Source organism: Furipterus horrens, unplaced genomic scaffold, assembly GCF_987537825.1.
Source record: "Furipterus horrens unplaced genomic scaffold, mFurHor1.1.pri manual_scaffold_2, whole genome shotgun sequence".
NCBI classification, from domain to species: domain Eukaryota; kingdom Metazoa; phylum Chordata; class Mammalia; order Chiroptera; family Furipteridae; genus Furipterus; species Furipterus horrens.
Window position 1 is genome coordinate 109,833,927 of NW_028327172.1, and position 23,986 is coordinate 109,857,912.

General features: G+C 33.6%; 1 protein-coding gene across 2 annotated transcripts in view; it reads left to right on the forward strand.

Moving 5' to 3' along the window:
• Positions 1–23,986, forward strand: part of LOC150019281 (glutamate receptor ionotropic, delta-2-like) — a 344,641-nt gene that overhangs the window by 294,894 nt on the left and 25,761 nt on the right. For both annotated transcript variants that reach the window (XM_090267949.1, XM_090267950.1), the window contains exon 2: positions 20,330–20,485. In XM_090267949.1, coding sequence (XP_090124075.1) covers positions 20,330–20,485 — 156 coding nt within the window. The remainder of the gene's footprint in view (positions 1–20,329; positions 20,486–23,986) is intronic.

Genomic DNA, 23,986 nt, shown 5'->3' on the forward strand with positions numbered 1-23,986 from the left:
GCGATGCAGACAGGATTAAGTGAGGCCTATACGTACGTTCATCACTTACATAATGAGATCATAAGCTTATGCCCTATGAAAACAGAAAACACATGTTAATTTACACAACATAACCCTCAAACCAGTCTATATCTGCAAGACTCTCTTATTGGAAAGACATACAGTTACAAGGCATTTGATATTCTTCTTGCCTGTAATTAAGCATCTTTGATGATGTCACAAACCTAGTTTAACTTTCAAATGAAAACAAACTTTAAATGAAAATAAACTTTAAAGACAGTTAGCTGCACTACTTTATAGTCTACCACTGAGCATCATGGTTTTCCTTAAATAGCGATTTTTCTCCTTAAGATTACCCTTCTTGTCATTAAAGGGACCACATTAAGTCCAGTTTCAATTTATCCTGTTCGTTTGCATAAACACAACAAGAGTAGCAAATGATCACATATGATCTTTATGTCTGCTTTGCTGGAACTTACACAAGGAACCTCCAGGGTGACTTTAAGTCTGCCCCTCAGGGCACAGGAGCTGAACCACATACCTGCCATTCAGCCTTGCCTGTAAACACCTGTGTTTTCCAAGTCCTTTGGGTTTTAAGTTGTGCTTTAAGGTCCCTTCTAGATATCTTTCAGGAAAGCAACCTTCGTTCCTTCCCTGGAAATATTGCCATGGACCACACAACCAACTAAGGTACCAGTCTCCTTTTTTCTCGTGGGCTTTTATTACCTTCGAAAGTCAATCCCAGTTCCTCAGGGCTGTTTGGTAACAACCAGAGCCCAAGTATGTCTGTCTCCTTTAGTCATGACATTCCTGTCAAAGTCATGGTCAACAAAACCTCTATTAACAACGGGTCTTATTAGTTTTATGCAAAAAACTTTATGTCATTGCTTACCTCTTCAGGATACCAGATTCTGGAGGGATCAGGTATGGAGAAAAATATACAATGTGAAGGAAAATCTTTATCCTTCTAAGGTTCACTAAAATTGCGTTTCCATACTTTACATTTTCTTTTGTTCACTCTCCTACACATGAGGGTTTTTTTGGGGGGAGGGTGTTTTGCTGGCTCATTTATTAATTTATTTTGCTTTCATTTTCTGTTCCCCCACTAAAACCTTTTGTTTGTTTGTTTTTCTGTTCTAGTTGTCCCACTTTTTCCCGTATTGCTTCCCTGCACCCTGCCCACCCCTTCTCACACAGTCAGTACCCACCCAGTTGTCCATGTCCATGGATCGTTTATACATGTTCTTTGACTATACCCTTCCCCTTTTTACCCCCTTATCTCCCTCCCCCTACCCCCATTGTCACTGTTAGTTTATTCGATTTTTACATATCTCTGGTTCAATTTCACTCATTTGTTTGTGTTGTTTATTAGTTTTCTGTAATAGGTGATAGCATAAGGTATTTTTCTTTCATTGCCTGGCTTATTTCGCTAAGCATAATTCTCTCTAGTTCCATCCATGTTGTTGCAAATGGTAGAAGTTCCTTTTTTCTTTTTCTACATAGTACTCCATTGTGTAAATGTACCACAGTTTTATCATCTACTCATCTACAGATGGACACTTAGGTTGTTTCCAGAACTCTGCTATTGTAAATAGTGCTGCTATGAACATAGGGGTGCATAGGTTCTTTAGAATTTGTGTTTCAGGATTCTTTGGATATAATCCTATCAATAGAATTGCTGGTTCAAAAGGCAGTTCCATTTTTAGTTTTTTGAGGTAATTCCATACTGTTTTCCATAGTGGCTGCACTAGTCTGCATTCCCACCAACAGTGCAGCAGGGTTCCTGTTTCTCCACATCCTCGCCAGCACTTGTTGTTTGTTGATTTGTTGATGATGGCGATTCTGTCTGGTATGAGGTGGTATCTCATTGTGGTTTTTATTTGCATCTCCATGATGGCTAGTGATGTTGAGCATTCTTTCATATGCCTATGGGCCCTCTGTATGTCCTCTTTGGAGAAGTGTTTGTTCAGGTTCTTTGCCCATTTTTTAATTGAGTTGTCTGTCTTCTTGATGTTGAGTCATATAAGTTCTTTTGGAGATCAACCCCTTGTCTGAGGTATCATTGGCAAATATACTTTCCCATATGGTTGGTTCCTTTTTGATCTTACTAATGTTTTCTTTTCCTGAGCAGAAACTCTTTAGTTTGATGTAGTCCCATTTGTTTATTCTTTCCTTTATTTCATTTGCTTTAGGAGATGTATCAGTGAAAATGTTGCTACGTGGGATATCTGAAATTTTCCTGCCTATGTTTTCCTCTAGGACTTTTATGGGGCCATTGCTTACATTTAAGTCTTTGATCTATCTTGAGTTTATTCTGGTGTATGTTGGAAGTTGGTGGTCTAGTTTCATTTTTTTTGCATGTCACTGTCCACTTTTCCCAGCACCATTTGTTGAAGAGGCTCTTTTAACTCCATTTTATGTTCCTTCCCTCTTTGTCAAATATTATTTGACCATATAGACCTGGGTTTATTTCTGGGCTCTCTATTCTATTCCATTGATCTATATGTCTTTTTTTATTCCAGTACTAGACTGTTTAGATTACTGTGGCCTTGTAGTATATTTTTATGTCTGGTATTGTGATTCCTCCTACTGTTTTTTTTTTTTTTCCTCAAAATTTGGGGTCTTTTTTGGTTACATATAAATTTTTGAAGAATTTGTTCTAAGTCTGTGAAATATGTCATTGGTATTTTAATAGGGATTACATTGAATCTCTAAATTGCTTTGGGTAGTATGAACATTTAAATTATGTTGATTCTTCCCATCCATGAACATGGTATATGCTTCCGTTTATTTGTATTTTCCTTAATTTCTTTCTTCAGTGTTATGTAGTTTTCTGAGTACAGATCTTTTACCTGCTTGATTAAGTTTATTCCTAGGTACTTTATATTTCTTTTTGCTATGGTAAATGGGATTTTTTTATAGTTTCTATCTTTGATATGTTATTGTTGGTATAAAGAAATGCCTTCAATTTCTGAATATTGATTTTGTACCCTGCTATTTTGCCAAATTCATTCATTAGTTCGAGTAGTTTTTCATGGAGTTTATAGGATTTCCTATGTACACTATCATGCTGTCTGCAAATAATGACATTTTGACTTCCTGTTTTCTAATTTGGATCCCGTTTATTTCTCTTTCTTGTCTGATTGCTGTGGCTAGACTTCCAAGACCATGTTGAATAAAAGTGGAGAGAGTGGACATCCTTGTCTTGTTCCTGACCTCAGGGGGAATGCTTTCAGTTTTTGTCCATTGAGTATGATGTTGGTTTCAGGTTTCTCGTACATGGCCTTTATTATGTTGTGGTATACTCCCTATATTCCCATTTTGCTGAGAGTTTTCATCATAAATGGGTGTTGTACGTTATCAAATGCTTTTTCTTCATCTGTTGATATGATCGTGTGGTTTTTGTCTTTTATGTTGTTTATGTGGTGTATTATGTTTATGATTTGTGAATATTAAACCGTCCTTGCATTCCTGGGATGAATCTCACTTGATCGTGGTGTATGATCTTTCTAATGTGTTGTAGGATGCGGTTTGCCAATATTTTGTTGAGGAATATTTTGTTGAGGAATTTAGCATTTTTGTTCATCAGTGATATTAGCCTTTAGTTTTCTTTCTTTGTTTTGTTGTGACCTGGTTTTGAAATTAGGGTAATACTGGCTTCATAGAACGAGTTTGGGACTCTTCCCTCTTCTTGGATTTTTTTGGAATAGTCTGAGAGGCATAGTTGTTAGTTCTTTCCTAAAGTTTTTGTGAAATTCACCTGTGAAGCCATCTGGTCCACAGCTTTTGTGTGCCAGGAGTTTTTGAATACTGCTTCAATTTCACTAGTTGTTATTGGTCTGTTCAGGCTTTTGGCTTACTCTTGATTCAGTTTTGGAATATTATATGTTTCCAGATATTTGTCCATTTCATCTAGGTTGTCAAATTTCTTGTAATACAGTTGTTCGTAATAATTTCTTACAATCCTTTGCATTTCTGTGATATTGGTTGTGACTTCTCCTTTTTCATTTCTGATTTTATTTGTGTCTTCTCTCTCTTTTTCTTGATGAGCCTAGTTAAAGGCTGTCGATTTTTTTTTTTTATCGTTTCAAGGAACCAGCTTCTACTTTTGTTGATCTTTTGAATTGTTTGTTTAGTCTCTATGTCATTTAATTCTGCTCTGATCTTGATGATTTCCTTCCTCCCACCCACTCTAGTCTTTGTTTGTTGTTGTTCCTCTAGTTCTTGTAGCCGTACAGTTAGGTTTTTTATTAGAGATTCTTCTATCTTTTTAAAGTATGCCTGTATTGCTCTGAACTTTCCTCTCATGACTGCTTTTGCTGTATCCCATAGTTATGTGGTTGTTGTGTGCTCATTATCATTTGTTTCCAGAAACTTTTTGATTTCTTCCTTGATGTCATTGTTAACCCATTCATTATTTAATATCATGTTATTCATTCTCCATGAGTTTGAATGTTTTTGAGTTTTTGTTTTTTTGAGGTTGGTTTCCAGTTTTAAGCCATTGTGATCTGAGAAGATGCTTGATATAATTTCAGTTTCCTTGAATTTGTTGAGTATTTCTTTTTTATATCTTTGGTTGTTGGACTTCCGTGCAGCTCGATTTTCTGGAACTTCTTGTTGTATCTAATTTTGAGGTGGTTGTATTCCTTCTTAGTTTTGGAGGGAGATGCAGCATGTCTGTGCAGGCCTTCATCTTAGCTAGAAGCCCTAATGCCATTCTGATTTTTTTTTTCTATATCAATGATGGTACCTTCTAATCCATCCTTGATTTTTTATCACCTTTTAATTAGGACTGTTTTACCTTCGGGTTTCATTCAGGTCCTTTTTTCTCCATTTCCATTTTTCTTAAATGATTATATACAGTCTCCAGTCTTTAATTTCCAAAGATATGTTGATGACATTCAAATATATGTCTCTAACTCAGATCTCCTTCTCTTAAGCTTCATTTTAATGTATTCAGGCACTTACCTAGTTTATGTTTGATATGTATCTGGTACAGAACATACAAAATAGATCTTTAGATTCACCTTTTATTGCTCTGACAATTATGACTATTTCAATAAAAATGAATCTCTGTTCACCTGTAGGTTAGGGAGTTGGAGGTATTTATGTGGTTAAAGAGCAAATGCAATGGAATGAGTCTTCAGGGTTCTAGAGAGATTGTGTAGAGAGTGAGATACTGGATTTCAAGAATTCTCATATACCCATAATGTCAGGGAGTAGTGATATTGGTCATGGATTTAGTAGAAGTAATGGACATTGGTATTAAGAAAGTAGAAGTAATGGATATTAGTGTTGTTAGTGTTATAGATAAATTATCAACACATATGTTATAATGAATCATCAACATGTACCAATCAACAGTATCACTCAGGATGATGGCAGGGCTTTGGATAAAGAGAAAGATTCTGAACTAGGTTCCACTTTATTCAAAAAATTGGGTGGCTGGTGCACGGGTAGTCAGTGACAATGAAAAGGCAGGTAACATGGTTGTATAACCACATGACAAAGGTTTCAGAAAAGACAATTATTCTCTGTTATGGAGGAGTAATGGTTTGCATTGTTTTAAGAAGCTGAGCAATATTAACTCCTGATTTCTGGTTTTAGTATGTCCTGGTATGTGAAAACATATATCTTCAGTTGGGCAATATCCTCCAAAGAAAGCTAGGATTTATTCAAAGCCAGTAATCTTCCACAACGGAGTTGAAAATATTAATGGAATGACATTACCGTGGAATAAGGTTGGCAAAATCTTATTGGTAGAACAATAGTTGCTGTGTAAAGGTATGAAAGACATTAGTCAAAAGAAAAGAAAAGGAAAAAATGAAAATACGATACTTGGTTAAAGACACATACATTTTAGACAGTAACTTAAGATGCAGGGAGTGAGACTCATGATGGGATAGCCTGTTTCAAAGTCATTATGCATTTGTCAAAACCCATGGAATTGTACAACACAAAAGATGATATTCATTGTACGTATTTTGTTCAAATTCTTTATCAGAAAGTATTTTAAAATTCCTTCCCCATTAAACCATGAACATTTTGTAAAATCCCTGAAATGCCTATAGAGCTCAACAGAACAAACAGTCATCTGTTTACCTACGAACAGGAATTCATACATAAGAGTACACATGTTTTGTCAATGTGTTTTGGAAATTATGTCCATGGAAGAAAAACTTATTTACTTTTTATTGAAACCAAAATTTATAGGGTGGGACAAAAGCAGGTTTATAATTGTTCACATGGAAAATAATACAGTAATTAATAAATAATAATAAAATAATAAACTGTGTTTTGTGTATTCACATCTGTAAACCTACTTTTGCCCCACCCTTTATTTGCAGTTTAATTTCAAGACTTAAGAAATGAAATAATAATGGAGGGTATGTAAGAATTTATTCATGTTTTCTTTATATATTTCACCTAAGGATCTTCATATATCAGCAATGTGTTAGAATTTTTTCAAACGACTCTTTTTTTAACTTAGGGTCTGTGGTTATTGCTTTTTATCAAGTACCATAAATGAACATTTGTGTTGGACATATTTTGACTTTTTTACATATTTTTCTAGAGGTTAATACAGAAACATAGTGTATTCTCTGTAATCTCTTCTAATATGGCCCATAGGTCATTTAAGTTATCAGCTCTTTTCAGATGATTTTTTTCTTCAAAAGATATATACTGCATACCATGTCATTGAATTATATTAAGAAATCAAAGATGCTGTTTGAATGTCCTTTACTTCAGAACATGTTAATCTAGAAACAAAATATTTTATTTGCAGAATGGATTGAGCTTTTAACATAGATAAAGTTTATTATTATAAAAACTATAAGTTTTGAATCCAGAAGTTTCTAGATTTAGGTCCCAGCTCTTTTACTTTTTTATCTATGTGATTGGACAATTCACCTAACTTCTGATTCTCACTTTCCTCATCTGTAAAATAAGGATAAAGAGAGCTACTTAAAAGGAAATTCGAAGTCTAAAAATATTATTGCTTTTTTCTTAAGAATAAAATTCAAAGTGGCAAGTATACACAACTTTGACCAGTTTTATAATACTTATTGTCTAGCAAGCTATTATTTAAAATAGTGCATGAAAGTTGATTTCCCATAAGCATTTAACTTACAGATTGCAAAAACATGATTATGACACAGATCTTGATAGATGAAATATATTGAGACCATTTTGCCAGATAATAAATACCTAAAGCTATTGCTATTTTCCTAAAGAAACCCATGCTCCTTTAATTGTTGCCTAGTCTAGTCTGCAGTTCTAATAAAACCATTGTTTTCTCAATGCTTATGAAATATTTTATAGGACAACCTCCTTGCAATACCTATATGCTGCTCCTTTACACAGTTTCTTATTCAATATATGAAACAGCAGCAAAAAGGACATATTAGTAAAAAACTTTTGGTAGATTTCTATAAAAACTTGGATTTTCTTGTTCAATGTGCTCAAATAATAAATAAGATAAAATTATAAATGAGTTCATAGTTAATAAAACCATGAGGTTTGAGGTTTATATCAGAAGGGTACTGTTTTTTCACCTGAAGTATTTAACATGATGCATTGATTTTCTTTAGAAATGGTGACCATATTTTACAACTCTGAAGTTTGTTTGTTTTTTTGCTAGAAGAAGAGTTAATTTTTGTCTTATGCATACAAATAATTTTTGCTATATAGAAGACAGCCTAAACTGTATTATTTGGGTGAGAAATATTTGACTCTTGAAAGAACATAGTATTCTCACTACTCTTTTCATATAGGTATTTCTTTGACGTCATTTCACTTATAGTATTGCATACCAGATCTCACACTTTTTAAAATGATAATTGAAGGTGGTATTTAAAAACAATGAAATCTTGCCATCCATGAAAGTATGGATACACCTAGAGGGTATTATGCAAAGTGATAGAAATCAGTCAGAAAAAGACAAATATCATATGATTCTCTTATCTGTGAAATCTAAAGAACAAAATAAATTAACAAAATTGAAACAGACTCATAGATACAGAGAACAGTTTGATGATTGCCAGAGCAGAAGGGTTGGGGACTCAGTGAAAAAGGTGAGGGGATTAAGAAATGCAAACTGGTAGTTACAAAATAGTCACAGGGATGTAAAGTACACAATAGGGAATAGACTCAATAATATTGTAATAACTATGTATGATACCAAGTATATACTGGAAATATTGGTGGGAAGACTTTGTGAAGTTCTGTATTTTTCACTCCATAAGATGCACCTGACTATAAGACACACCTAGGTTTAGAGGAGGAAAACCAGAAAAAAATATTCTGAACCAAATAGTGTACTAAAATATTTAATAAAATGTAACAGAATAATATTTCAACCATGTAAAGTGAACAGCAGTCAACAGAAGTATTAAGAACCATCACAACTGTCATTAACAAATGAGGAGAGACTTTAAGGTTCAAGTACTCTTCTAGATTTCTGGGAACCCCAAGAACTCATCATCGCTAGTGTCAGAATTTATGAAGCTCAGTTGCTCACAATCACTGATATCACCTTCTTTGCTATCTTTATACTGACCAGACACCCTGAGATTCAGCAGTAAAGTGGGACATTTAAGCATCCCCAGGGGTTTCATATGGGCCCAACTCTTCCTCTCCTAACAGCTGTCGCCACCGCTGACAGGTCAGGTAATACACATCACAGTCTATGATGCAATATTTGCTCCATAAGATGCACATACATCCCCCCACACACACACTTTTGGGGAAAAAATGTGTGCCTTATGGAGCAAAAAGTAATGGTATATTATTATCAAACCACTGTGTTGTACATTCAAGTGCTAGAAACAGCTTAAGTGCCCATCTGTAGATGAGTGTATCAAAAACTGTCGTACATTTACACAAGCGAATATTATGCAGCAGAAAGAAAGAAGGAACTCCTACCATTTGCGATAACATGGACGGAACTAGAGAGAATTATGCTTAGCGAAATAAGCCAGGCAACGAAAGACAAATACCATATGATATCACCTAATACTGGAAACTAATGAACAACACAAACAAACAAGCAAAACTGAACCAGAGGCATGTAAACAAGGAACAGACTAACAGTTACCAGGGGGGGAGGAGGGGCGGGAGAAAAGGGGGCTAAGTAGGGGAAGGGTTTAGTAAAGGAACAAGTATAAATAGCCCATGGAAATGTATAACGAGGTGGGGATTAACTGTGGGAGAAGGGGTGGGCTTGTTGGGGGGGGAGCAATGGGAGGAGAGTGGGAAAACTAATAGAAAAACAATAAATAAATCAAAAATTAAAAAATACAAAAATTGAATTTAAACTGTAACTGAAAAATAAAATTTAAATATAAAATGAGGAAAAAGTTATATCTGTTGGATTTATAAAAAGGTTGGCAAGTTTTTCAGTTAACATGCTTTTAAAGAAGCAACTTTCTTTTTTTTAAAGTGCATCACTTAATCTTTAGGAAGATTTTTACTTGCTGTGCAATGTTTCAAAAGACTCTTTTTATAAACCATTTCTTCTGTTCTTGTCATGGCATTTAAATTTACAATAATAGGACGTTGATACAATCAAATGTCTGATATAGAGAATGGAACTGAAACACAGGGCATAGAGTTCTAGATTACTTCAGAGATTCAACATAAAAAATATGGAAGAGGATTTAAAGAGCTAAATATGCCTTGCTTTTCCATTTTTTATAGTGGTAAAGTACATGTAACACAAAATTTACCATTTGGACCACTATTAAGTGTATAGTGTGGTAATGTTAAAGACATTCATACCATTGTACTACCATTACCAACATCCATTTCCAAAACTCTTTTTAACTTGTAAAATTAAAATGATGTAATCTTGGACTTCCAGCCAAGATAGAGGTGTAGACAGACACACTGCATCTCCCTCCACAACTGAGAAGGAATACAATTACCTCAAAACTAGAAACAACCAGAAGGTCCAGAAAATCAAACTACATGGAAGTCCAGCAAACAAAGATATAAAGAAGAAATACTCATCCAGACAGGTAGGAGGGGCGGAGCCAGGGCGGAGAGCACGTGGTATGGTGGCAACAGCGACGGACTGGCGGAAAGCGCAGTCACACATTTTAAAAAGTCAGGAGGGACACCTGGAGAGCATTCCCCGTTCCTCATTGGACCTCACAACTCACAGTCCCAGCACCAGAGAAAATCAAGCCTCATTGCTTCCGACTGTGCAGACCAGTAGGAGTTGGGGTGGAGGCAGAAACTGTTGGTCTTAGCCGAGTCCACTTGTTTAAAGGGCCTCCATGGTTCTAGAATGTCCGCAGACCCACCCACCCTGGGAACGAAGGCCAGGGCAGCAGCTAGAGGGGCGCCAGTCTGGTGCAGAAGTGGGAGAGGTGCCTGGAAAAGGGGCGAGTGTTGGGCTGGTGGCATTGTTCCCTCTTGGACCCCTCCTCCACATACAGTGCCACAACGTGGTGAAACAGGTCACCCTGAACTGACGAATCCCTAAGGCTCTGCTCCTTATAATGTAACAGGAGTGACAGCTCTACCTGGGAAGCAGAGGCAGACAAACACAGGAGCCTATCAGAGACAGAGAAGTATGGCCCAAAAGGGGACAGAGATCAACGTTCCAGTGGGAGAACTAAGCAACAAGGAGATAGCCAACCTAACAGATGAGGAGAGAGACAACCTAACAGACACAGAATTCAAAGCACTGGTGATACAGATGCTCACAGGCTTGACAGATATGCTTGAGTACAGCAAATGCATAAGAGAAGAAGTGAAGGCTCTGGTAAGTGAAACAAAGGAAAATCTACACAAAACCAATGGTGAAGGGAAGGAAATCGGGGTCAAATCAATAACTTGGAACATAAGGAAGAAAAAACCAGTCAACCAGTGCAGAATGAGGAAGCAAGAATTGAAAAAAAATGAGGAAAACTTCCCAAATTTTGAGAAGGAGATGGACATACAGGGTCAGGAAGCACAGAGGGTCCCAGGCTAGCTGGACCCAGAGGGGACCACACCAGGACGCATCATGATTGATATTCCAAAGGTGAAAGATAAAGACAGAGTCCTGGGGCAGCAAGAGACAGGTGGAGAGTCACCTACAGAAGGGTGCCTATAGGACTATCAGCTAATTTCTCAGAGGATACTTTGCAAGCAGAAAGGGATGGGCAAGCAGTATTCAATGTGATGAAAGGCAACTTGCAACCAGGATTACTCTTATCCAGCAAAGCTATCATTTAGAATGGAAGGGCAGATGAAGTGCTTCCCAGACAAGGTGAAGCTAAAGGAGCTCATCATCACCAAGCCATTATTATATGAAATTTCAAAGGGACTTACTTAAGAAAAAGAAAATCAAAACTATAAACACTAAAATGACAACAAACTCACAACTATCAACAACTGAATCTAAGAAATAAAAACAAAATCCAACTAAGCAAACCAGAATAGGAACAGAATCATAGGTATGGGGATCATTTGGAGGATTATCAGCTGGGAAGGTGGAGGAAGAGGAATGGGGAAATGGTACAGGAATTAAGAAGCATAATCAGTTGGTACAAAATAGACAGGGGGATGTTAATAATAATATAGGAAAGGGTGAAGCCAAAGAACTTATATGCATGACCCATGGACATGAACTAAGGGGGGTGAGATTACTAGAGAGAAGGAGGGTACTTGGCAGTGGGGAACAAAGGGGAAAAAATTGGGACTACTGTAACAACATAATCCATAAAATATACTTTAAAAAAATGATATAATCTTCATTCTCCTCTTCCCTTTGCCCCAGGACAGCCACTGTTCTACTTTTCCCTGATGATCTGACACTCTTAAGTACTTCATCCAAGTGAATTCATATAGGATTTAACTTATTGTACTTGCTCTTGCTTATTTCACTTATTACAATGTCATTGCTCATTTTAAGTCATTTTATCATAATATATTGAGGAAAAATGAGAATTTAAAAACATTGGCAATATGAATGTATTTCGTGTATTACAATATACCTTCAAGTATTTTTGTTAATCATTTTAGTGACCTGTGTATAACTTTATCTCCTTCCAATTACATCTTTCTACACTAAATTATAAATAATTCCCTCTGTGGTCTTGGCCATTTCCTCTTTGAAATTGATTATCTATCTATAAAACAAGAATCATGCTTGTCTATAAACTAGATAACTATAGTGGGTGTAATAGAAGTCAATATTATAGTGTACTTAGAGAACAAAATGCTAAGTAAGCATTAGGCATTTGAGATAATGAGCCAGTTATCTTCTGTACCTGATTATAATTAGAATATTACAAGCCCACATAAATTGTTAGAAGTGTTTAATATGGAAAGTCAATGACTCTGGCATTGTCATTCTGTTAGGATCATTAGTCAGTAAAGTGAAAAAAAATTCTAACTCCTTAAAAGTGAAAAGAAGACTCGAGATTTGTTCTGAATTCCATATTTAAGAATACACCAAAGTGCATAAGATTGGAACTCACATAACATTGTTCTCAAGTATGCACAAAAATGCCATTTAAATTAAATTTTAGAAATTTACAGCTATGTAATTATATGTCTTTGAGAATTTTAACAGACAAAATTTTTTGATAATTGTGAAAATCAAACTATGCATATCACTTTGTAATATAGAAATTCATTATAATGAATATATTACTCGATATTAAGCTCATAGTTTGTTTTGTTTTTTAAAGAAAGTTAGCTTTGAAATTGAGAGCTGTGAATTTTGGCATAGTTACTAGCTTCGGGTCTAGGGAAAGTTATTTAATCTGAGCCTTAATTCTATCAAAGGATTTCATACGAAATAAATGATATAATGGCAGTGAACAACTTAGTGCGGTGCTTATTATTGATAAATGTTAATTACTTTCACTGTTGTTATTTCAATGATCATAAACTCGAGAGAAGCACAACAGAGTAAAATTGCCTCTGACTCAGTACAATATTTGCTAATTGCTATGAATTTGACATATTTCCAGCATTTCCTTTCCATCAATTAAAGTTATCATATCGGTTTACTTCCTTAGAGTGCTTGTGAACAAATAGAAAATAGTTATTTCATTTGGTTACAATTCTGCTAATTATCCTGTTATATGTTAGTATTGGACATGTTGAACCTATTTCTTCTTCAGTGAACTGAGAACAATATAAGTGCAAGACGAAATAAAGGAGAAATCTAATTTATAATGTCTTTGATTATTTCTCTTCCTTTTGAAACGTGTGCACAATTTCCACTGATATTGGAGTGAATACTATGAGTAGATACAATAAATGTTATAGATATTTTGATTTGGATATCTATGGACAGTACAACTAATGTATATGCATGGTGCACCATTAGAATTAAATGCAAAAAACCTGCTTGTGAATAGTAGCATCTAAAACAGTGAGGGTATATGATGATTTAACACTTCTGTATAGATCTGCAGAACTGTTGATCCTACTGTGATCTATAAATTGTGCCATAACAGTTCTTTCTTTCTTTTTTTGTATTATAACAACCCAAGCTAAATTGTTGAATCCTCCAAGGCAAAGGGAATACATTTTAAGTAAAAAGTTCTAATGTTCATGTTTTTATTATGAGTTTTCATTTTCAAATACTTCATGGCTTCTGCTAAATTAATTTGATTTGCTAATCTCCAGACATGGTGCTAGTTATTAAATATGCAGCCAGCCCTCCATATCCACAGGTTCTAGACCCATGGATTCTACCAAATGCAGATCAAAATAGTCAAAAATATGTGTTGTATCTGAAATGTGCTATGTAGTTAGGCCTCCAATGATTCCATCTGTACTGAACATTTATAGACATTTTTTTCTTCTCATTATTCTCTAAACAATATTGTTTAACAACCAATTGCATCTATTTATATTGTAGAAGGTATTACATGTAATCTAGAGCTTATTTAAAGTATGTGAGAGGATGTATGATGTCTGTTTAGAAGGTGTCCAGCCATGTGATATGAAAAATAAAGACATTTATTGAAGAAGATACAAGATACAAGCAATATTGTACACAAGACAATGATGACTCAATCCCCTTGAAAGTAGGCACCTTGGGACCTCACACAGTTCTCCCAGTCGCCATCAGCTGCCCCATCATATTTTCCTGAATCTTACTGATGGTCTGAAATCTCTTCCCTTTCAAAGGTGGTTTTAGTTTTGGGAAAAGACAGCTGTTGCAGGATGCCCAATCTGGGCTCTGGGGGGTGGGGGTGGCTGAGTCATCTGGGTGATTTGACATTTTGCCAAAAAACTACAGGAGATGTGATGCTTGAGTGGGTTCATTGTCGTGGTGAAGCTGCCAGTCACCAGTTGCCCATAGCTGTGGCCTTCTGAATCGTCTGAATAGTTTTCACAGAGGAATGTTCAAGCTTAATGCAACATTTGATGCAGATTTGTTGCTTTAGCTGCTCAGTCATTTTGTATGTGACAGCAACATAGTACACATATGCATTCAATGGCATCTACTGCTCCCACTGACTAGTAGAGTGAAGTCGTCATTGTACACACATGTTCATTCCAGCCCACTCTCCTTGGCTGCCAGGTTACATTGATGTCGCGCAAACCATTTTTGTTATATTAGCAATGGCTGGACTTTTTCTGGACAGACCTAGTATATAGCTTATATGCAAAAACTATGACATTTTGTATAGGGGCTTTAGCATCTGTGGGTTTTGATATACATGTTGGCTCTGAAGACAACCCTTCATGAATACTGAGGAACGACTCTGTATGTGAGTGTGATTATGTGCATGTAAGTACATATATATGGATACCATAATGTATTATATATATAATATATATACATATACTCATATGTGACATAATGTTATATATATTTTCTCTATAAAGTAAGTGCTTGGAAAAAAGCCTAGTCTGGAAAAAATAGCACCAAACTTGAATCCAGAAAACCTAAATATTTACTGTACCCCTTCTAAATTTTGGTTATACGATTTTGTTCAAATCTGTTCCTACACTATCTGAAGTATGAAATTGTGTATACATTATTTAAAATTTCTATGAGTTATGAGATTATAATGTCTGAAATTGACTATTTCCATTATAATTTGAAGGAGGTATCTTAATTTTGCTATGGACTGATGTTACATGTAATAGATATTAATTGTCCTCTCAGCAAATCATTTGTTCAAAACAATGTGTCGGGAGATGGTTGATTGGATGAATGGATGGATGTGTGTATGCATTAATGCATAAAATGAAAGAGAAAAGAAGAGAAGAGGATCAAAGGCACAGAGAGACAAGACAAGAGAATCAACTGTGCTACTTCAAAGACAAGTAAAGTTTCTCTGTAGATAGCAACTTTGGAAAATTTATTTTTTTAAAGACTATTTACACACATATGGAACAATTAAATGAGTAAAGTTTGAACTCTGACTGTAAAATGATTAGCTATTGTTGATTTTATTGCCAATCTGAGTATCAGCCAAGTTTTTTCAGGGTCATGTTTCATATATATCATTTTAAATGATAATATTTTAACTCTAAATTGATCGTGCAAGGGTAATGTAGACATGTTGATACGTGATTGTTTTCAATTTTTAGAATCATTAATTTTAAATATTCTTTGGTCTGTTAGTTATATAAAGGACTGATATAGGTCTTTCTATCAACACTGTATGTAGAAAAAATTATTCAAGACATATATCAAAACCTTTCTCATTATTTTTAGAGGAAATTATGTGCTTGATGAACACATTATTTTTCCATCCCTATCTTGCCAGCTACACAGTGTTGCCTACTCTTCTTATATGTATAAGACAAATAAAATTTACACATTCAAACTAAAAATATAAATGTATGATTAATACCTTGCTGAATAATTTGGGTATTTGGGAGTCATGATAATGCCTGTGATTATAAATTCACAGGCAAGTACATTTGCAAGTCTACTTTTATTTTAATTTAGATATAGTACCAACTTACATTTTAATCATGTATTTGAATTTAAGTATTCTATTTTATAAAATCATGCCTAACTATATATAAGGAAAATTTAATCAGTTACTATTTCTTGAGAAACTAATATATTCAGGATCTCTTACAGATACTGTAAGCATAAAAATAGTTTCTATGGCCTAGGAAATTATATTTTGTTAAGAGACAAGGAATACATCCATCGTGGAGGAAACATTATAAAAAAAGACCTGGAGGTAGAAAAGCTTAGAATGATTTTGAAAGTTATTGAATTGGTTAGGTTAGTAAATTCTTCTAAAAGTTTTATTTTGCAAGTATATATTCAAATTTAAATTTGTGTTAAGTATTTTTATGGTATAAAACATTGACCTATGCACATAACTCTTCACGACAATAAAAATATAAAACATCACCATGTTTTAATATTACTATAAATTATAATTATTTCCTTTCTAAAATATATAAGAAGATAAGTACACATGATACAGTTTGCATTTAAGAACATGTATGTATACCCACCTGTACATGGAACTCTTTGTATAAGGATAAGTAAAACCTTTCTTTCCCTCCCATTGAATAAGCAGATCATCATCCCTTAATAATGGAAATGATAGAAACAAATTGGTGTAATAGGAATATTTAGGAGATGTTCCTTTTCTTCCTTGTTGCTTAGTTCTTCCGTTACATGTGTGGCCAATGCAGAATGTAAATGGATTATAGACATAATTTACTGGATTGTTTTCAGAGTACTTGTGTTTAATACGAGATGCTGCACATATACTTTTGGTACATAGCCAGTTTTAAGATGAGATTTTTATAGCTGAAGAAAGAAGTAAATAACTGTATTTGAAATGTTGGCTGGGATTTCCTGCTCTTCAGTTATGTGGTGTGAAGTAAGATGGGCTTTGTTCTGTGTACTTCCTTATCTTTGCAGAAAGACCAACTGCTTCTATTGTGTATTTCCTTTCATTGTATCTTAATTCAGCACAGAATTGACTAATTTGCTATCATTTTTACAAGTTTTGACTGTTTATTAAGCCAAGTTTAAGGCAATTTTAAGTGTTCTGTCAAGTATTAGTAAAATGCTTTCATTAAAAGCGTATTACCAATATTCACCAGAAGTCAGTAACATAACCCTTCATAAAACAAGGATGATTAGAAAGTCTCTTAAAAGATCTATTTAGAAGCCTTGACAAGTGAAGGACCTCTATATTAACATAGATAACTTCTTGTGAATAGACATTTAGATTATTTGTTTTAAAATGAACTCATTTTACATTTATATCACACTTCCTACAAACTGCTAAAGAAGTTTGTTTATCTGAAAGTAATATATTACATTTCAATGTAATCATTTATCTAGAGTCTGATAAGAATCACCACAAATTAAAAGGAGTCTTCATGAAGGTGGATTAAGATTAGCATGATAAGTCTAATATTTATTGCCTAAATATTCTTCCAAAATCTTAGTTTCTAAAGTAGCTTTTCTATATTACTTATTTACAAAATAGGTAAAATTCTAATGTCTGTTATGTATATTTGACTGTATCAAAATGTTAATATTCTGGTTAATAGTTATATAATATAATTGAGGAGTACATAATTTATGTCAGTTTTTAGAAGTTCTTCTTTTCTGGTGCTCTTAGTCATGGGCAGGTATTCAAATTAGATAAGAAACAAAAAGTAAAGTGTTAGAGAGGCAGGTCAAAGTAGTCAATACTATCCGGCAAACACAGAAGAGTAATGATAGGAGAAAGCCAAGTTCACATGGACATTGTGTCTTCTGTAGCAAAAATTAATCCTTGCCTTCTCGGGGTGAGACCATTTTCGAGTAGAGAGGTCAAAGGTAACCTGCCACACTTGTCAGAAATGGACATTATTTTTACCCTTGCTTTATCAGATCTTAACTCTTAATTACAGTATTCCCTCACTTATCGCAGGTATTACGGTCTAGACGCCCCTGCGATAGGTGAAAATCCGCAAAGTAGGAACCTTACATTTATTTTAGTATTTATATATTTTTTAAGGCTTTAGAAACCCTTCCCACACACTTATAAACTATTCCCAGTCCCTTATTAACATTTTCCACACTTTTATAAACACTATTTATGTTCTTAAACATATTCTACACTCTTAAACCTACGTAACTTTAACAACATATGTGTACAGTACCACAAAATCCTGCAATATAGCAAAAAATCCACAATAAATAATTAAATATAATATTTAAAAAAATCCCGCAATACAGTGAGGCCACGATAAGTGAACCGCGATATAGAGAGGGACTACTGTAAATACAATATTTTTAAAAATTCCATGATACAGTGAGGCTGCGATAAGTGAGCTGCAATATAGAGAGGGACTACTGCATATGTTTAATGTTATGATCTGTCTTTTACAGAAGGCTTGGGGCTTCAATAACAGTTGTAGAAAATTAACACAACTAGTAGATATATGTCTGCTTTATTTGTGTATGCATATAGGGTCTGTGTATATTTCTTCATATATGTGTGTACTTATATATGAAAAAAGACATGTACACACAATCTTGTTTTTATATGTATAGACTACAATGGATATTATAGTCAATAAATATACATTATGTCTTTATGGATATGTATGTAGTAATGTGTATACATAGCCACTCCTTTGTCATGTTATTTACCCTGAGGTGTGTGTCTTTTTTGGTCAGGAGGGAATTCATTGGGTTTATTCAAAAAGGAAAAATGTGCCTTGGGGTAAATATTTATAACTATAAAGTAAACAGTTTGAAAATGTGTGCCTCCTTATTAGAGTCAGAATAAATGCAAGTAAAACATGCATGGCTAAATGGAAAAGAATTTCCCAGATTTGTAACAGGATCCTCAAAAAATCATTTATTCCTATGGATATAATTCTGGAAGGCAGTATCCCATAGTGATTTAGAGCAAGAATATGGAAAGGGCTCTGTCCCTTACTGTGGGACTTTCAGTCTACTGCTTGTACTGAATCTTAATATTTTTAATTGTGTATATTGAAGTGATCTTGGTTAACAAATTCATACTGGTTTCAAGTGTCTAACTCAACAAAACATCATATGCACACTGCATCATGCACCCATCACCCAATATTTTGTAGCTGTATATATATGTAGTTGTATACATATACATATCACAATAATTTTAAGGATTAAGTAAAACACTGTAATATGGAAAAATTAATAGGAAATGATAAACACTATTTGGATCACAGTGTTTAAAAACAAGACACTAGCAGCTACTGATAATTTTTTAGTTACCATATTTTACTTACATTTTGCATAGATAATTTGCATTAATACATTTAATAACCCATACAGATAGAAACTATTATTAGACAGCTATTGAATGTGGGGCTTAGAATTGGAATCCCTTGCACAAAGTCTTATCTCAATAAGTGGCAAGTCAGAATTTGAAATCAGTTTACTCTTAGAACTAATGTGTTTAACCAGCACACTGCTAACAAACACAATAAAAGTAAGGTAGTCACAGCTCTCTTCATCATCATTATTATTATATATGAATGAAAAATGCCATGATTATCCACTAGGATTTAGTGTTAGTTTATTAGGAACTATATCTTCATTAACTCTGTTGAGAAATTTGTCTTCAAATTTTTTACAAATATTATTGACTTTACTATTAATAAAACTGAAACCCTTGTTTAAAAAAAAATTGAAGGAGCCGTCACCCAGCGTGGCTCAAATGGTTGGGCATCATCTCACTAAGTGAAATCCCTCTGCTTTGATTCCCAGTCAGGGCGCATGCTGGGTTGTGGGCTGGTCCCCAGTTAGGGCGGGTGTGAGAGGCAACCGATCCTTGTTTCTCTCACACATTGATGTTTCTCCCCCTCCTTTCCCATTTCTCTAAAAACAAATAAATAAAATAGTTTTAAAAATAAATTTAAAAAGGCAAGGAAGGAAATAAAAAGAAATATGAAAAATAAGTTAGGATTATAATAGAAGTGTTCATACTTTATATTTTATGAATTGGGCTCTCAGAAAGTTTCCTGACTTTATCTCCTACTGTTCAGAAAAAAACTTCCAAGCTATGAATTTCTAAAGATCTAATGATATAAGACATTCAATGTATTAGCCACTTTATCCTTTTCAAAGCTTTTGTTCTTATTAAATTGTCTTCCCAATGCTCTCCCTGCAATAACACTTTGAGGTACTATTCATCATGTCCCTTTGGAAGAAGTAACTACATCCCTGCTTAGCTATCACACTGCTTCCAGTGCAGCGTATTTCAGTAATACATAAAGTGAATGCTCTGAGTGAAAACATACATTTTTCAAACACATGAATCACTTTGGGATATTTCCAGGGGGCATGACAGAGTCTTTATGTTATTGTTTAATGACAACACTCCCTTCTTTCTAGGAGCAATTTTTGATGAATCTGCCAAAAAGGACGATGAAGTGTTTCGCACAGCAGTTGGCGACCTCAACCAGAATGAGGAGATCTTACAGACTGAGAAAATCACATTTTCAGTGACATTTGTTGATGGCAACAACCCATTTCAAGCAGTTCAAGAAGGTAAGGTTCAACAGCAGCCCATTTTTTAGTGTTTGTTTTTGCTTCAATTTAAATAGCATTAAAATTAGCTGTGTAAAAAGACATTTATCATGGATATTGTTTTTGCATCTTTGCTGCATTGTTTTTCTTCAAAAGTCTTAATCCTGTATTTCACTTCTGAAAGGATAGAGTAGGGTAAGTTATTGTTTTAACTGAAATGGGATATGAAAGGGTCATAAATATTTACAATAAAAGCTTTACTACATTTGATTATTTGAATGTAAATGAAACATTGCAAAAAATAGTCTTTCTCCATTTGAATTTTTACTTTTTACTTCTTTGAAAAAAATGCCACCTTGAAGGTAACATCTTGTGATGACATTGCAGGTGTATTCATTACAAACGAATTGCTGGAAGAGAAACTTTTAGACATCACATGCAAGTCAAAGATTGTGTCTGGGATCCTCTCATACTGCCCTAGCCATGCATTTTTTATTCTTTAAAATTTAATGAAAATAAGGCACCTTCCCCCATTCTCTCTGTATACTTGATTGAATTAAAAATTTTCATAGGTATAAAGTCATACAAATGCAAATTATTTTATTCTGTTGAAATAATCATTTGTATGAATGATGGTTCTGATTGAAATATGTTAGACTAATAGAATTCTATTATTGATGCTATTATGCTAATACTGTTTGGACTTTTTGGACACTCATTGTTCATGAAACTATTTGTTGCTAGTCTATTTTATATTTTATTGATAATATATTTAAATTAAAAATATTAAAACAAAATTAATCAAATGAAGTATTTGCTTCATTACAAACTTAAAGAGGATTTGGCAGAGGGAAAGACAGACAAGATATATTATGTTGTAAAGTTTAGCAAGAAATTTTTGAAACATAAACACTGAGCAGGTAAGGAAATAAATACAAGTGTTTTATTTTTTTTCCTAAACTGTTCATTATTGTTGTTCTTTACAATATACAGGTAAATGTTATTGGAATGTTTTGATCAGTAGCATTGGTTACTGTTGACACTTAATAATGCTTACCCCCTCAGTAACAGAATGGATAGAATGATTAGTAGTCTAGTGGATTTTTCTTCTCATTAAATGAAGTGAGAGAAAAAGTATTACTTTAATTAAAAGAACATAAGAGAGGTTACTAAATACTGTTTCTGAAAATAATATGAAGGAATTTTAATTTTCAATAAGTAAACATCACTTTAAAAAGTTAGATTAATATAAACATCCAGTTATTTACACTTTAAAATCTGAAGTATCCTGGGGATTGAGGCTTTAAGTAATGAGTATGTTGATGAATTTTCTATAGAAACATTTTAAAACTATCTAAATTAATATTAGAATTCATGAAGCAATCTGCAAAATAAGAGCTGAATATGAGGGAAATAATAATGTAAAATATATATACATTAGGAAGAATATGTTATTTACTTAATCTCTATGATATTTCTTTCTCAACTTATAGTTTTAATGACTGGAATGAGAGAAGGTAAAACTGAGGACCTATTTATTTTGTGACTGTGTTCTAAAGAACTATTTAATATATTTTTGTAAATTAAGTTCAAAGACATTCTAAAATATCCATGCCTTTTAAAAATTCCACTTGGACTGAAAGTGTGTAGACGTAAAGAAATGAAGATAATACAATGTGTAGAAGGTAATTACAAAGTCTGAAAAAATATGTGCCTCACAACTTTTTTAGAGACTACGATTTGAAAAGCAAAGACAATTTTAAAAAATATCACAATCTGTTTACATATTGCATTGTGTAAACATTGTACTGCCAACTAAATTCTGGAAAGAAATATCTCTCTCAAAAGAACTATTGTGAATTGAAAGTATTTGTGGAACTGAAAGAGAATTGAGAGAGAAAAGAAGTTTTAATTTTTCTGAGATAAAGACCACTAGGTATTTGTCAAGAAATAAGAAAGAACTTATTTGCTTGATGGTTTCTGATACTAATTGGGTGTTCTGGACCAGTTATTTTGATGCTCTATTCTAAGTAACGAAGCTCTGTAGCTAATTTGCTTCCCCATGGAATATCTAGAAAGATCTCCGGTAATTTTATAAGTAAAAGTAATGTTCTGTAGAGCTCTTTTTGTAAATGAGCTGTTTGAACAAAAAAGGGGAAATATTCACCTGAACAAGAGCATGAAAGAATTAACAGTTTCTTTTTAATGTTTGGAGGAAGTAATATAGGAAAGGAAGAAACCTCAATTGTGTAATCAAAGATTGCCAGTTTTCTATGATCATATCTTTACTGTAATACCATTAGAATCTATAGTCCAGAGGGTTTTATATCAGCTTGATTATGTTCCACATTCTAAATGAGGACAAACTATTTGATGACATAATTATTACTGATTATGCATTACCAGTCTGTATGACCTTGTGACAACTTCATGGTTTTCAATTCTCTCTCCCTCTCTCCTTTTGCTTTTGTTCATTTGAATTTAAAAGTCTGATACTGAACAAATAGCATCAGCAAGCATATAGTTATTTGGTGATAATAACAAATGGTAAAAGGATTGATCATCCAATAGATAAATGAAATCTAAAAACTGAAATCCTCTATTCTGTTCTTAGAACTTCCTCCCACTAGGCACATTTGCAAGATTTTTTTTTTTTTTTAGTAATTTAAATTTTTGGTGACCTTGTCTTTCTACTACCAACACTTAGTAGGTAGAGGGATTTATAGATAAATAAACAACCTATTTAAACTGTACACTGTGATGAAGAGTAATGGTACTTTAAAAATGCTCTTGTTTATATCTTTGGTTGCTAAACTTGTGCATAGCAATAATGGAATTAAATAATTAATAATTATTTTTTAAGGTGAGTCTTTAGAAGATAACTTGGTTAAAACACAGGATCAGTATTCCTTTTTCTGGTTCATTTTTATAATTGTCCTGCAACATTAATCTCAGTTCTTTTAGAAGAGACTAGTAGAAAAGAATTCCTTTTTTCACAATAGAATCTTGAAATAAACCACCAATTTTCATAACTTTTTCCTAAATTTTCATTTTTATAAGCCATTGTACTTTATTTATTTATTTTTTGGTCTGTTGAGTTGTGGGATGTTAACTAAGAGCAAATAATTTTTATACTTTAACTTATGAAATTTTTTTATAAGCTACTTTTTAGTAGGACAAATGTTCTCTTAAGATAATATGTAAAAGAGAAAAAGTCATATGACATATTTTTGAAAACCTAGAGAATTATAGAGGGGAAAATTATCTATTCCTAGTTCAATGTTTTTGATATATAGATGAGCCCAGAGTGGTTAAGTAATTTTTCTACACACTGCAAGTGTGAATCAGAGAGAGAACTAAAGCAAGATTTTCATACTGCTATTTTAATATTTTCCTTGCCATATCTGCTAACCATATATATGAAGAGAGCTCACAATGAATTCTAAGACATATTAAATACTGTGGGGAATGAAAAATGTATCAGATTTATGTTTTGATACTATGTATGTTAATAGGTGTTTG